At 37.2% G+C, this 15,729-nt stretch overlaps 1 protein-coding gene across 1 annotated transcript in view; it reads right to left on the minus strand.

Moving 5' to 3' along the window:
* The window catches only part of LOC100890033 (receptor-type tyrosine-protein phosphatase kappa), a 49,846-nt gene that overhangs the window by 1,710 nt on the left and 32,407 nt on the right, over positions 1 to 15,729 (minus strand). The window contains exons 21-26 of the mRNA XM_030996610.1: positions 15,458 to 15,557; positions 14,611 to 14,687; positions 13,923 to 14,048; positions 10,866 to 10,997; positions 9,199 to 9,347; positions 1,514 to 1,649 (exon numbers count right to left, since the gene is read on the minus strand). Coding sequence (XP_030852470.1) covers positions 1,514 to 1,649; positions 9,199 to 9,347; positions 10,866 to 10,997; positions 13,923 to 14,048; positions 14,611 to 14,687; positions 15,458 to 15,557 — 720 coding nt within the window. The remainder of the gene's footprint in view (positions 1 to 1,513; positions 1,650 to 9,198; positions 9,348 to 10,865; positions 10,998 to 13,922; positions 14,049 to 14,610; positions 14,688 to 15,457; positions 15,558 to 15,729) is intronic.

Below are 15,729 nucleotides of genomic sequence, written 5' to 3' on the forward strand. Positions count from 1 at the left end.
TATATGCCACAGTAGACATTGATATGATGTGCTCTCCTCATTTGTATGATCGTTATACCCACAATATAGTAGGAATGCATACATGTACTTCAAAAGACACAGAACATGGAATGGAAACATTGTCAACTGTGAGTTCCAATTTTTCATCATTTACATACAGGTAGAAGCATGATTTATTTTAATACTGTTTCCACATGTTTTCTAGTATTTTTTTGCCAGAAGAATACTTTGTATTGATGGCTATACCAGCCATTGCTCATACCAGGAAATAGGAAGGAACTTGGATTCTCTCGTCAAATCGTCATCACTTTATTAAGCTCTATGACTACATGTACGGTACTTCCTTGTCGATAGCAGAGTACAAATGACCATTATCTCTATTACTGTGGGCTTGATTTATCTGTTTAAAACCCCCTGATATCCTATTTTTGTTCTTTTGGCCTCCTTTCCAACTATTGCACCCCTCTTGGAAATTAAGCTGCAAATAATGGCAGAATGAAGTGCAAAATTGATATTCCCTTAAAGCCCCACTGCACTTATTATAGCTACTTGCGCCCTTAATATAGCAAACAATGCCTAATTGGTGTCTGTTGGTCCCCCATGATCCTCTTTTTCTTATGTTAATTGAGAGCAGGTTTGATGAGATAGCCACATGTCAGTGACCTTGCAGGGAGGTCTAATCCCCCTGGCCAATCTAGAGCAGACAGACTTAAATAATTAGGTATGAAAATCAAAACTAGTGAAGATTAAATTCATTTCTTTGATTATCTAAGATGAAAATTTAGATAGAAAGGTTGACTTTATCAAAATCAAAACTAGTGAATAAGAAATGCATTTCTGTGATTATCTCTAATGAAAGGTTGACTTTATTTGATTTCATGTAGAATGGCTAATAGGGCGAGTCTAAGGAACATATATGTTATTGTGTCTCATTAATTACCAGGTATTATTGATTTGCACCCAATATATCGGAAATGTAGATTATAAAATAAAATCATCTTCACTTGCTCAACCCTTATTTTCATTCACAATGGAAGAAAGGGATCAGTGAACATCATCCTATGAATACACAATTACTCCTTGAAATATACCATGTGCATACACACTACAAATGATTAAGGTCATTGTGGACTCCTATTCCTAGGTTATTGCAGGATCGTTGAAAAACACAATTTGTAGATTAATTCTACTGAAAATTTCTTGATAGGATTAAATTAAATAGTACACATAATTAACAAAACAAATTGGGAGTAAATATTGGGCTTTCTGATTGTTACCACAAGTCTTGTGTCCATATGTTTCACTCAAATTCAGTGGCATTGAAACAGAAATAAATCAATAATAGGTTCCTCACATTCAACTTAATCTATAACATGAATTGAGAATCTTTGAGATGTGCTCATTTATACTACATGTATTGTATAATTTCTTATTTTATATGTATGTCTGTATTTTTTGTAAAATGTGGGACAATAAAAAAAAAATATATATATATATTTCAATGAATTCTTACCAAGGTTTCGACCATGTTGGGTCTGCTTGATCTAAGCCTCTTGACAGCCTGGAAGATGTCGATTGTATTGTCCTTTCTCAGCTTCTCCATGACTGACCACAAGGCACAGAACACACCGCTACGACCAATCCCATTTCTATAAGGTAAAGCAAGAGAACAATGTGAAGAATCTAACTCATTGCCTATGGCAACCAACTGGCTCCTGTATTAAAGGGCAAGTCCACCCTGATATTAAATTGGTTTTAATAGAAGCAGAATAATTAGAGGTACAATTCAGTGAGAGTTTGAGAAAAATCTGATGACGAATAAGAAAGTTTTGAACTCTTTCAAAATCATGAAAATCATGGAATTTTATAATCATGGAGACAAATTGGCAATGCCGTCAGAAATTGTGATGTCATCCCCTCACAATTCACCATTGATCTGAGTGAAAGAATGACCCAAAATCTCCTTATCTCTGAATGTTAATAGAATAGTAGACCTTTCTTATATGGGGGTGCATGAAAGAACATATATATGATCGAGATAGGCCTGAAGAAAATATATCTTTTGATCAAAATGGAATTTAATGACATTTCTTGCATTCAACAAAAGATGAAATGTGAGGGGTGACATCATATTTAGAGACCACGTTGCTAATTTGACTCACAGATTTGAAAAATGTAATGAAAAGTTATAATTTTTCTCCTTGTATTAAACCAAACTTATTGATCAGGGTGGACTTCCCCTTTAAGTCTATGGCAATGAGAAGATCCAGTATCCATGGTGTTAGGTTGAAGTGATTCAAAATTTATATTTAAACCATATTGTACTAATATCCCCTCTAGCGCCATGTCAAGTCGGCTGTAGCATTTACTATCTCTAACAAACATGAAGCTATGTATAATCAAGACATTTTCAAGCCTTTTTGTTTTGAGGGAAGTTCTAAATTAGTATTTCTTTCAAATGCCGGTGGAATTTAACCTTTCCATTTTGGGGGCCTGCTAATGGGACATACGGTACATGTACCTTTAAAACAAGGAAGGATGTTGTAGAATTTATGACAAGCATAGAAAATGCCAAAAGCACCTCAACAATGTCAATATTTGGAGAGTAAATAAAAGAAATGTATGTCAATATTTGCTAAAAGGGAAGATAATGTTTGGTAATTAGTAATGCCTCTAAATACATGTACACGTAATACTACATGTACATATATGGCTAGCAAGGACAAAGCCATGAGCATATCAGCAATGTAAACATTGGGCAAGTAAATAAAATTACTACTTTTCTATTTGCTGAAGGGGAAAATATTATTGCTCATTAGTAAAGTCTCAAACATATTGAATGATATATCCCCTGTACATGTAGTTGAAGGTTGCTGTTGTATTAGCATTCATGACTAACATATATTAACCTTGGGAGAAGGATGCAAATTGCGTTGATCACAATCTCAACAAGAAGACAGAGACCAACCTGTAGCTCGCAAACCCGAGTAAATGGCCATAAAGTCGGGTATTGAAACACCCCCTTCTTTGCTTGCTGCAGAGGAGGCCTAACCACTGATTAACTTGTTTTCCAAACATAGTTCGCGCTACTTTCCGTCTCTCTCTCTCTCTCTCTCTCTCTCCGACTCTGTTTCTTTCAGGCTGCCTCCTTCAGTCTCTCTCCCCCTCTCCTTTCTATCTATCGCTCCCTTCCCTAGTTCTCTGTCTCTCCATAGACGTAATAGAATGGACTATCGACGAAGCAGTTTCTTTGATCCTATGAGTTCCACCGGCAAGGTTTAAATTTCGCGCCGATGCAAAAACCCAGCGGTGGTCCCACCGCAACCCGACAGCTGGATGTGATCACTTGCGCAATCTTGCATAATCGCAACAGCAAGCTCGCGATTTGGGGTTGTTCGCTGCTCCTTCAAATCGTTGAGAACCTAGTGTTAAATTGTATGAGCGCTCTCTGCCATGCGGTCGTAGTGAACATGTTTTGGTCTTTGTGCCTGACGATATTATTGTTATTGTTTTCAGCGTTGTATTTATACTAACAATTATTATTTATTTCGATGTGTGTATTGTTCCATAATACATATTTTTCTCGTACTCATGTGTCATGTGTTGTTTATAAAGTAATTAGAAGGGCAGGATTATCATTAGATGACATAAATAAGGAAGAACTTTATGATTATGATGGGCAGTCCATATATCGACATAGTCTAGACGACGGAAATGTTGAATATTTTGCAATGGTCAATTCCCAAATTTACGGACACAGATATTTATCCTAATTCCTAGATTCTCAAAAAAAACGTACACATATAGTAGGCCTACATCAAGATAAAATAAGATAAAATCTGAGGGGAGAAAAAAAAAGCAGTCACTCTCGGATTAACAAGTCCAAAATATAACTTGGAAAAAAACAAGCACCCGCCGATCTCTATCAATGGGACTACGTGTGCAATTTGGATTAGACAAAGGCACAGCAATTTAGTGGTCATGATGCGAAGAAATCACGCATTACCACAGATTTTCTGAGCACTCACGAAAACAACCCCATTCTTCCAATGCCTATAAAAAAAAACGCACGCAAACGCAACAAATAACGAATAATTGTATTCAACAAACGAAGGATTTGTGATCACCACAAGTTGGTTTCACAGAGAAATTAACGGAAACAGGAGAAAAAAACACTTTTTAAACTGTATTTTGTAAGCTCTTGTGGTGACTTTCCTTGCTTATATGATGAGTTTGCTACACACCAACACAAATTCGTAAAAAATCGAAGAAATCACAGATTTCAACAGCTTTTTTTACAGATTGGCGAGCATGAATAAGACGTAAACCTCATGTTTACATCCGGGGCACTATTGACGTAGCATTTAGCTCCGCGGGCGGGCAGCGAATTTTTTTTCCGTACTCGAGAGAGCAAAAATCCCATGTGCGCATGCGCGTGGACTTATGATTTCTCTGCTACTTCCCATACGAAATGTACATGTATTCGCATGTACTGTGCACGATTCGCGTTCTACGAGTAAACGATGGCATAGTAGTCTTCAAACACAGACTCTGATTTGCCAGTTTGACAAATCAATATGCGTATGTGTCGCGATGTGCTTATTCAAGTCTGTGTAGTTGTATGATTCAGACCCAGTAGTGCATATGGAAATACATTGCAACTTGTATAGAATGGTATAGTAGTCTGCAAGCACAGACGCTAATCTGACAGTTTGACAACATACTAGTAGTGTGCTGAGAAGTACTTTATTCAAGTCGCCAACTTGTATAGAATGGTATAGTAGTCTGCAAGCACAGACGCTAATCTGACAGTTTGACAACATACTAGTAGTGTGCTGAGAAGTACTTTATTCAAGTCTGCGTAGATGTATGATTCAGACCCTACTGGTGCGTGCGTTAGAAATGCATCTCAATGTGTAGAGTGTAGTATAGTAGTCTGCAAGGACATAATAATATATTGTGTATTGATGAGTAGTGATTTTATGCAAGTTTGTGTAGTTTAATGATTCCAGACCCCATGGTAGGCCTATGTATTGTGTCACTGCTCTCTCACACTCTTTCTCTCTCTCTCTCTCTCTCTCTCTCTCCATATCTCTCTCTCTTTCTCTCTCTCTCTCTCTCTCTAGCCCTCCCTCCAGTATGCTCGCACTCTCTGTATTACTTTTATTTATAATCATGGTCTGCTGAGAGCCAGAAGGATGTTAACTCTTAACACAACGAATGCCCTTCTGGCTCTGAACAAACCCACACACCATGAGGGCATTTATTGGCCTTCTCAAAACCGTCATTCTGTAATAATATTTCTAACTTTGAATATTTGTTACAAACTCAACCAACTTGCTAAATAAAGGATAGTCTTGCTGTGTTAGCAGATATGATAAAGTTTAAGATTGAATATAATTTGTAAATTATGTCAGTGAATTGTGGGAAATTGTTGTTATAAAGCACTACTCAATACACAATAGGCCTATATTATTCTGTCAAACTGTCAAAGGAGAGTCTGTGCTTGCATACTACTATGCCACTCTATAAGTTGAGGTGCATTTCCAATACACGCACCAGTAGGGTCTGAATCATAAAACTACTCAGACTTGAATAACACTATTTTGTCAAACTGTCAGATTAGCGTCTGTGCTTGCAGACTACTATGCCACTCTGCAAGTTGAGATGCCTTTCCAATACACGCACCAGTAGGGTCTGAATCATAAAACTACACATATTTGAATATAAAGCACTACTCAAGACACTATGTTGTCAAACTGTCCGATTAGCGTCTGTGCTTGCAGACTACTATACCATGCTATTCAATTTGGGATGCATTTCTGTAAGCACTAAAATGTCTGAATCATACAACTACTCAGACTTGAATACTAGTACTATTGCTACGCACGATATATGCGTAATTGTTTTGTCAAACTGGCAAATCAGAGTCTGTGTTTGAAGACTACTATGCCATCGTTTACTCGTAGAACGCGAATCGTGCACAGTACATGCGAATACATACATTTCGTATGGGAAGTAGCAGAGAAATCACAAGTCCACGCGCATGCGCACATGGGGTATTTGCCCTCTCGAGTACGGAAAAAAAATTCGCGGGCGGGCAGAAGGCTCTCCTGTCACGATTCATTCATGAAATGAGAAGCGCAAATCGTGGGAAGCATTGGTCAGTGCGAAGCGACTTGGCTGATAGAGGGCGGCAAAATCCCGGTGGATCTCATAGGACCAAAGGACCCTTATCGGAGCTTATCAAAACATGCCCGCAGCGTTGCGGTCAGACTTAAAACATAGAGGAAAGTAAGACATAAGAACAGGTGGTAGCTATCATTACTTTTACTACTCTCATACCTGCCAACCTGAGACAAGAGAAATTAGGAGTAAATTTTTCTGGATGGACTACGAGGTCGCGAACCACCGAAGGATTGGGGTAGTAGCCCGTAGATTGGGGGGGGGGGGGGGTACACAGGACTTAAATTGTATATTTTTTTTCTCTCCATTTTAATGGTGCAAATGGGCCTTTTCCTTCAACCTTTTCGCCCCACACATAAACAATTTTTGAAATGTGAACAACACTCACAAAACTACATGTTTCACTACCCACCTCAGTTAGGAGCCCTATTTTACAAAGGTATATAGTAGTAGTAATCCAAAATAAATCCGAGGAAGTCCGGTAAATAACAAGCTTCCACGATCGCAGTCATCGCACAAGCATTGAAGAAAACACGCCAATGTATACAGTGTTTATGCACGGCGTATCAACTGCACATGTAATATAAATACACGTGGGCTATACGCAGGTATGAATAAACATCCCCAAATTGCTGATGTGAGATGCTTGTAGGATACTTTACAGGACAGAATGGACATTTTGCCATTGAAAATGGCGGACGCACACACAAAATATTAATTAAAAAAAATAAAAAAAAAAAAAAAAAAAAATTAACATTAAAAAAAAAATCGAAGTTTTGAGGCATGCACTCGGAATTCGGAGAATGCGGAGAAACTCCGCCTAAATCGGGGTGGTTGGCAGGTATGTACTCTTGCCGTAGAAAGTCCATTTGTATTACGTCTATGGTCTCTCCCACCTCTCTCTCCTCATGTTTATTTATGTCTGTCTCTCGATCCATTCCCCGGGTGTCCGTGTCTCTCTCTCTCTCTCTCCCCCTCTCTCCAAAATTTTAATTCTCTCTTCTCTCTTCTCTCTCTCTCTCTCTCTCTCTCTCTGGTTGGCGGCCGCTCTTCTTCTTCGATCTTCTGTTTCTTCTTCTTCTTCTTCTTCTTCTTCTTCTTCTTCTTCGATCTTCTGTAATTTCTTCTTCTTAATTCTTCTTCTTCTTCTTCTTCTTCTTCTTCTTCTTCTTCTTCTTCTTCTTCTTCTTCTTCTTCTTCTTCTTCTTCTTCTTCTTCTTCTTCTTCTTCTTCTTCTTCTTCTTCTTCTTCTTCTTCTTCTTCTTCTTCTTCTTCTTCTTCTTCTTCTTCTTCTTCTTCTTCTTCTTCTTCTTCTTCTTCTTCTTCTTCTTCTTCTTTCTTCTTCGATTTCTGTTTCTTCTTCTTCTTCTTCTTCTTCTTCTTCTTCTTCTTCTTCTCAGTCTATAGTGGCCTAGTCTTTTTCTCCAAGTCGAAGCGACAGTCCTCGGGTTTTTTCTGGTTGAAAAACCCCATTCATAAATTATGAGTCCTCAAACTCGGGTTTTGAAACACCCCCTTCACCCGCGCATTGATAATAACAAGAAAGTTCTCTTTACACTGCACTATTTAACGATTTTCTGTCTTGTGTCAGAAGCTTGTTATATCTTAATTGATATTAACATGTACTTTTATTATCAGTGAATACTCATGCAACGGAATGCAGCTTCATAATGAGGACTAATTTCTGCGCGGATTTTTATTAGGGGGACACTTCGTCCGCACATGTGGACAACTCAGTGCAGTCCTGAGGTCAGTGGTGCAGTCACGTTAGGGTTACTACCATTGACCTAGAGGTCAGTGGTTACTATGGGGGTTACTATGGCGATCTGTCAATCTCTCTTCTCCCTTCCAGCAACGATCACTGGCAAAACCACATTGTTGACCTGGGGATCAGTGGTTCTTGGCAGCCTCCTAATACCTCCATCTAAGCAAGAAGCAAGGGGGTATTTCAATTTTGCTACGAGGACTTTACGTCATGAGTCAATATTAATTCAACGATGATGACAAAAGTTAGTTTCCAATGTTGGTATTTCTACATATTAAATTCTTGGTTACTGTAGTTTATTTTCAAATTTGTTTAACTTTCGGGGATTCACAGGCTTTTAACACATTCCCATGATAATCGTGACCGACAATGCCGATCGGTCGTTACTAGCTCCTGGTATCCATATCAATAGACTTTCACCATGTTTTCCTATTTTGTGCATTTTCACACTGCCCTCATTAGTCACAGTTCTCGTACATCTTGTCCATAGACCGGTTAACTAATATATTCAAATTTATGGATGTTTATTTCCTGGAGACCTATCGGTAGTGACAGGGAACCCAGTCTGCATACATTGCTTGTTGCTATGCCGGGGCAAAGCCTCAGGCAAGCTTTCGGGTTGTACAGAAAAAAAATTCTTTAACAGAATGTATACAATTTGAATATGTCAGTAAACTAGTCTATTGCACCCCTTTCCTTCATGTTCCCTCATCCCTGCCAGTATGATATCTTACTTCATTCATTTCCTTTTCATGACTAATATCCAAAATATAACTGGTCTATATGTTGTATAAACACTTCATTTCGTTCAAATCCAACCCATACAGTATATACTGCAGCGCTTTCAGCTTAACATTTCATCATGCTTCGCACTACCCCTTCCCCTTCAATCAGACTTCAAGAGGGAACAGTCTTATCTTACTATACTGAACTATATTTATAGCCATACTATAATGTAGTATATTTTAACTGTAATGTCATTCTCTGTCTTGTAATTTTGTGTGTAATGTAATTCCTTGTAAGGTAATTTCCTAAATTATAGAATTTGCGTCAGGTATTTTCTATATGTATAAAGTATTTTTATATCATAGTATCTGTTATTATATTTACTTATGTAAAGCACATTCAAATGTAGTATGTATTGTGCTACATGTATATATATATATATATAGATGTAACGTATTATTATCATTTATAATAGTAGACAGTCATACGTATGTGAGTCAAATGTGTTGAGGTAGACTTACACGCAATGAACAATGGCTGGTCCCTTGCACGTGGCCGTCTTGATGCTGCCCTGTACTGCTTCAATGAGACCCAGCAATGATACGGGAGAGTCTGGTTTGTTGTGTGACATACCCCATCCTAGCATCTCAAACTGTTCAACAGTCATGCTCTGAAAGAACAAACACACAGTGACAAATAAGAAATTTTTCATGAATTCAGCAAGTGGTCCTCTTTTGCATGAATCTAATGCTAAAAGTCAGTATGTTACAAGACTGATTGCACAATATTGTGAAAGAACAGTGCCGCCAAGACAGCCCTCATAGATAAATGGCTAAGAATTGTGTGTAAAATCAGTAGATTGAAAAATTTACCCCCAGGATTCCTGGCATGTCATGAAATTACCTACCCTGAAAAAATTTTCCTCATTTTTCCCTAAATAAAAGGATCAACAAAGGAAGGACTATTATACACTAAACAGCCAATGTAGCCAATTATTCAATGGATATGCTACTTGGACATGACATGCAATACAAAACATTGACATATTAACCCTTACTGTACTGGGCTATTTTGAGCACTCTCTGACTGAGGGGAGGGGGGGGGGGGGCCTGGGAGGCCCCCCCCTATCATCTCGGCCGCAGAATGCCTGATGAATGCGAAAATGTGCGTGTTTCTAGATATTTACGTAAGGAACAAGATGGTATGATTAGTTTTTTCCTAATATGCACATTTTTGTCGTTATAGCCTACATGTAAATAATTATGCAAAATGCTAATTTTATGCATTTTACAGAAAACTCTACATATTTGTCCGTAGACTTGTGAAGAATCTTGAAAATGTATTGAATAAATGTTTCCTTCATCTCAAATTCATGAGGTTTCATTATTTTTATGATATTTGAAAATGCATAGGTTAATTTGCATAAATTATGAATACGCATTCATGAATATCAAATCTGGAAATATATATATAGGGAACTAGAATCATTACAAAAATTGTCAGACTCCACTTTCTGAATGTTGAAACTCATTATTCATATAAAAAACTTCCTTTTCTAACACAAAATAGTTATTTGATGTAATTAATAATGATAATTTATGCAAATTTGATGCAATTTTCAACTATTTATTTTCTTATGTATTTTTTTTTTTTTAATATGTTATTATAACTATTGTTTTGTTTCTAATGTATTCTTCTGTTCTGGAATACATCAAGTTACTTTGAGAAACATATAAAAGCAATTTGATATCAATTCATATCTTCACATTTCTGCTTGTACATGAATACATGTATATGCAATTATAGCACTTTTTTGATGACATGGGCATACTAATTGTTATGTAACACCTTACAAGTATATCCGATTTCGACGAAAATGGTATCAAAATGTGCGTAAGACTTGAGGGAAAAAAGTCATGAAACAACAATTCAAAATTCCAAGCGGTTGCGGTGCAATCTCCGAAAATGTCGAGGGGGGGGGCCTCCCAGGCCCCCCCCCCCCCCCCAGTACAGTAAGGGTTAAGACATCTTTGAGGGCTAATGAAATTCAGATTTTTCTGCTTTGAGTGATTTTCTCAAATTTGTTTGAGTTTATCAAATCCCCTGATTATTCCCAAACTGGTAACTCATTTTTCCGGTTCCCTTTATTTCCAGAATCATGGCTGGTAGCATTAACTGAAAGACATACCTCTCCAGAGTCTGACGTCACACTGAATCTCCTTTTCACAAAGTTCATTGTACTCTCCGAGTCAAGTGCAGTCACCTCCAGTGTTTCAAGTGCAATGCTGCCCTCTTCTGGCCAGTACTGTACACAAGTCTCCTAAAAAATATCACAAAGGAATAAAGTTCTTTCAACTTAACTCATCACATCAGAGACAAACTATTTAGTACTTTGCATCAAAGGCCACATTTCTATTTGTATGCATCTTAAAGGTACACTCCTGTAGTATTCAACAGTAGGCTATTTACAATCTTCCCTGCAATTCCGCATTAACTGTATTGCAAAGATCCACATCGCTCTATATCCAGATGTTTGGAGAAAACAAAACATCAAGAACTTGTTAGAATCGTTATCATTTCAGGCGTCAGAAAAATTAGATTGTAGCTATTTATGTTTGGTTTCCTTCGCTATAGGATGAACGAGAAACTCATACAAACCATAGCAATACTTTTAAAGGCCCTCTATCAGAAACAGTTTTATCAGCCAAGTGTCAAATTTCTATAACTGGTTTGCTCACAGCCAATCAATGCAACAATTTCATTAGATTATAACCTGGCAGGAATTAATTCCTTGAAATGCTAGAGCGCTGTAATGGCAGCTAGGCTAAAGCCAGGGTAATAATAAATTTGTGCGCCTCGGAAAAGAAATTTCTAGATAGACGACGCTATATAAATGCCTATTATTATTATTATCATTAACAGTTATTATTAACTTGTTAAAGAGAACAGGTTCTATGAAACCAGGTCTGGTTTCCGGTATAGTTTGGTTGAGCCTTCCAATTAAGCATCATGAAGATTTTTTTCCACCATTAAGTACTTGTAGAATCAAGGGCCACTTGACTCAAAGCAATTTGTAGTTAATCAAATACAATTGAAATATAATGGGTAGCAGATAAGTTTCTATTGGCGTGATAATCCAGCTCGAGTACATGGATCAGGAAGTAGACATTAATAACACAGTAGTGGTCACTTATCCTGAATGGGATGGTTTCACTATTATAATAGTATTCACATTTAAAATGATTTATATCATTGAATTATATTGGGTTTAACCTCAGATATTTTAGGATCAGATATTGGTCACTGCCCAAGCAGACAAGCTTTAACATAGGTCAGCTTCTATGAGATCCATTGGGTACTTGATAAGACATCATATAATAACCCACTGACTATGGAGACATGGTGGCCCCTGCTTAAAGTCTATGGGAATAAGATAATTCAGTAGTCAAGGGTATTGTTATTAATTTCACCACCAAAGATAAATTATTCTTTCAACTGAAGTTGCCTCCCCACATTACATGTACAGGTGGGAAGAGAAAATGATACAGCATTATACGTTTGTGAGCTATATACATGTAGCAATCAAAATCACGTCCATTCAGATAAAAGTTTTTTAAGGGAATTACATGTACACACACTGTGTCTGGGCTCTAATGCAAAATAAATGAACACCCCACTCTGACAACAACATAACTTAATAATTCTACTCAGTTCTAAGACTAGATTATGATTCAGTTGTACATTGATTCGTCTTCATGCTCGTAGAGGTCCCCGTTTCATTTTTATTTCAATTCCAGTTTCTGCTGACTTCAATTAACCTTAATGATTCTATCCTAGACGCTTTTTAAATTCTAACCCAGACATACGATTACTTCTGTATGAACAACACAATGGCTGTAATATGTGATTTGTCACTGTTGAAAGCTTTCAAGCCTTTGAAATCAAATTGTGGCTAAGGTCCATTAGGCACGACATTATCGTTCAATAGAATCTCTGATGAAAAAGAAATAACAAGGCCATGACAAGAGTCCATTATTTAGGGCATACTTGATACAACATTTCTAAATCTCTATCCACAAAAGGTAATTGAGTTCATGGATTATGAGTGGGTGTGAGAAGAGACCTGTATCACAATCATCATAGATGGGGTACTTTACTTTATTCTTGTTACTAACTTTAAGGTTGCTTTTCCCCTAATTGTATCTATCTACACTATGTGTCCATTTAAAAAAATCTGAACATCCAAGCTTTTCTAGTAGTAAATGCAATCTTTAGTTGCTCTATTGTAACTTAAACAAATTTGTTGCTCACTCGTTCCCCATGTTTACGATGTGTCCTACTGATTCTCTATTTCCCTCCCCCTCTATTTCTATCTCATCCTTCCTTTCTACCTCTCTTTCTTCTGCGCTCTCTTTTCTCTCTCTCTCTGCTAAATCAAACCCTTCTTGAGATTTAATGGGATTAGCTCTTCTCTATAAACAAAAATACAAACAATCATCATAAATAATATGACAAGAGTCAGATTCTAAGAATGTATTCTTTATTTTGGTCCAGAAATATATAATTTGTGAAAATTCATACCATTTCTATTCCAGGATGAAATAGATGCAATACACACACCATCCAAACATAAAATGCTATTAAAGGCTGCTTTTGAAATTCTTGGATGGAATTTCCATTACACTGCAAAAATAGGTTAACAATAGGCGGTGTCACACAGAAAAATCCAGACCCATCTTGAATAAACCAGATTTTAGAAATCTAGTTTTTTCATTTACGTCGGTGACAGACTGGTGACAGACAGGCTACAAATAATCCGGATAACTAAAATCCGAATTTTTGATGGGCCATTGCGCACGCGCCGTTTAGGTAAATAAGCATTGTGACATCACACGTTCAATCAATAGTAATGCGCAATTAACGCGTCTCGTTAAATGCGCGCGCGTTAAAAACCATATGCCAGCCAATCACGTTGACCTTACACTGATCTTAATGGGGATTATTTCAACATTGGTGTCAGACAGAAAAATCCTTTAAAAAAAACCTTGAAAAATCCTTTCAAGGGAGAATTATCTTGCTTCGTTAGAGGATTTTTGAAGGGATTTTTTAAGGTTTTTTTAAAGGGATAATTGATGACAGACAGCCAATTAAGAGGATAACTAAAATCTGGATAATTAAAATCCGGATTTTTGGCCTCTGTGTGACACCGCCTAATATGATGTTATATGTTTCTATGAGATCTTACCTCATCCAACTCATTTAGCATGACAATAACCGGACACTTCCAATCGAAGGCAAGCCTCCACAAGTCTTCCACTGTGTTAGGCAAGGGGGACTGCGTGGCCAGGAAAACATCCTTCTTCTGGAATGTCTGGAGAGAGAGAAAAATAGACCTTCAAGATGAACCCACTGCCTGTATCAACTACTAGCTAAAACATTGGGAAACAAGAGAATGCAGTTGTCAACCGGTTAATTAATGTGAAAGTTTGAAGTTTTGTGTGTCATTATGATGATGAAGCTAACTTCATGTAATCTTCACTTGAGGTACTAGTACTCTTTGCACGCTCTTCGTCTCTGTCTCTCTCTCTCTCTCTGTCTCTCTCTATATATATCTCTCTCTCCTCTCTCACTCTTTCTTAGCCCCTCTCATTTCTCTCTCCCACTCTCCTTTCCTCCCTCTCTCTCTCTCTCTCTCTTGCTCTCTCTCTCTATCTATCTCTCTCTTACTCTTTCTTTGCCCCTCTCCCACTCTCCTTTCCTCCCTCTCTCTCTCTCTCTCCTACTCTCCTGTCTTACCTCTCTCCCCCCCCCCCTTTCCTCTTTCCACCTCTCTCTCCCATCTCCTCAACCCTCTACATTATCCTCTCTTAATAAACACATGATGTAATCGCTCCAATCCTAACCCAACCCTATCTTTACCTAGGTATACTCACATTCAGGAAAGAGGCATTGATGTAATCAGTGCTACCAATCGAACCAGGGCATGCAAGATACGGCCGGTTACGCTCCACTGAGAAGAAAAAAGTTCAAATTACCATGATAGCACTTGCTGAAAAGAAGAGGATGCATGTACTATGTCAGTCTTTAACAAAGTACTATTGAACTGCCTGTCAAGCCAAAGTCCATGGGTTGGATATTATATTATTATAATAATATAATAAAAGAATATTTTGCAATGGTTGATCTAGAGTCTCTTTCCTGTTCTTGCTTGTCAGAGTTTTTCTGACTTGCGCCCTATACCCCCACCCCTTTTTCCCTCTTTCTCACAAGCAATGTCCTTTAATTAATATACTGAATATTTCCTGAACAAGGTAAATTATTTTAATAATTGCATGAATTCAATTCTTTGAAGGTCTATACATGATGAAACTTACTTTAATTCTCACATACGAAATATACTGATTGTCGAAAGACATATTTTGTTTGATGCTCAAATCCTTTCATAATTCATACAATTTCTAAAGTGAGTGCATAACAAATTAATTGAACCTTGATAGACCATTTTACATATAACATTCAAATATCATACAGAGAAAGAGAGAGCAAAAGACAAGATGTTAAAGATCCTACAAGGATACTTAATTCTTGCGATATATTACCAAAGGTCAAGTTATTACCTGCCTTTGTATTGAATAAAGTGATGGGAAAATACCAGGAAATGTGGAAAATATTATATACAGCATTTGAAAGTAAAACCAAAACTAGCTATATTAAAACAGGAAAGGTTTTTGTTTGTATTTGGCCTCAAATATGTGCATACTGGTAATTATAATGACTCACATGGCAAAATATCAGGAAAGCGATTCTTTTTTCGATTAATGGAAGCTCTTCCACTTCGAAAGCTATTCGCAGATGGTGTTGGAGTCAATGTATGCAGGTTCTGAGACAAAGAGTGATAGAATAAATCATGATCATTTGTTTACAGTGCAACAATTAGGAGTTGTTTTTATTATACATTCACAATGTATAAAGCTTCATTAAGATTGCTTTCTATGTATGACTAATCTCATTATCATTTATAAGTCAATTACATAGTTTACATAGTTTAAACA

This window comes from Strongylocentrotus purpuratus, unplaced genomic scaffold (genome assembly GCF_000002235.5).
Source record: "Strongylocentrotus purpuratus isolate Spur 01 unplaced genomic scaffold, Spur_5.0 spur5_scaffold_3, whole genome shotgun sequence".
Lineage (NCBI taxonomy): Eukaryota > Metazoa > Echinodermata > Echinoidea > Camarodonta > Strongylocentrotidae > Strongylocentrotus > Strongylocentrotus purpuratus.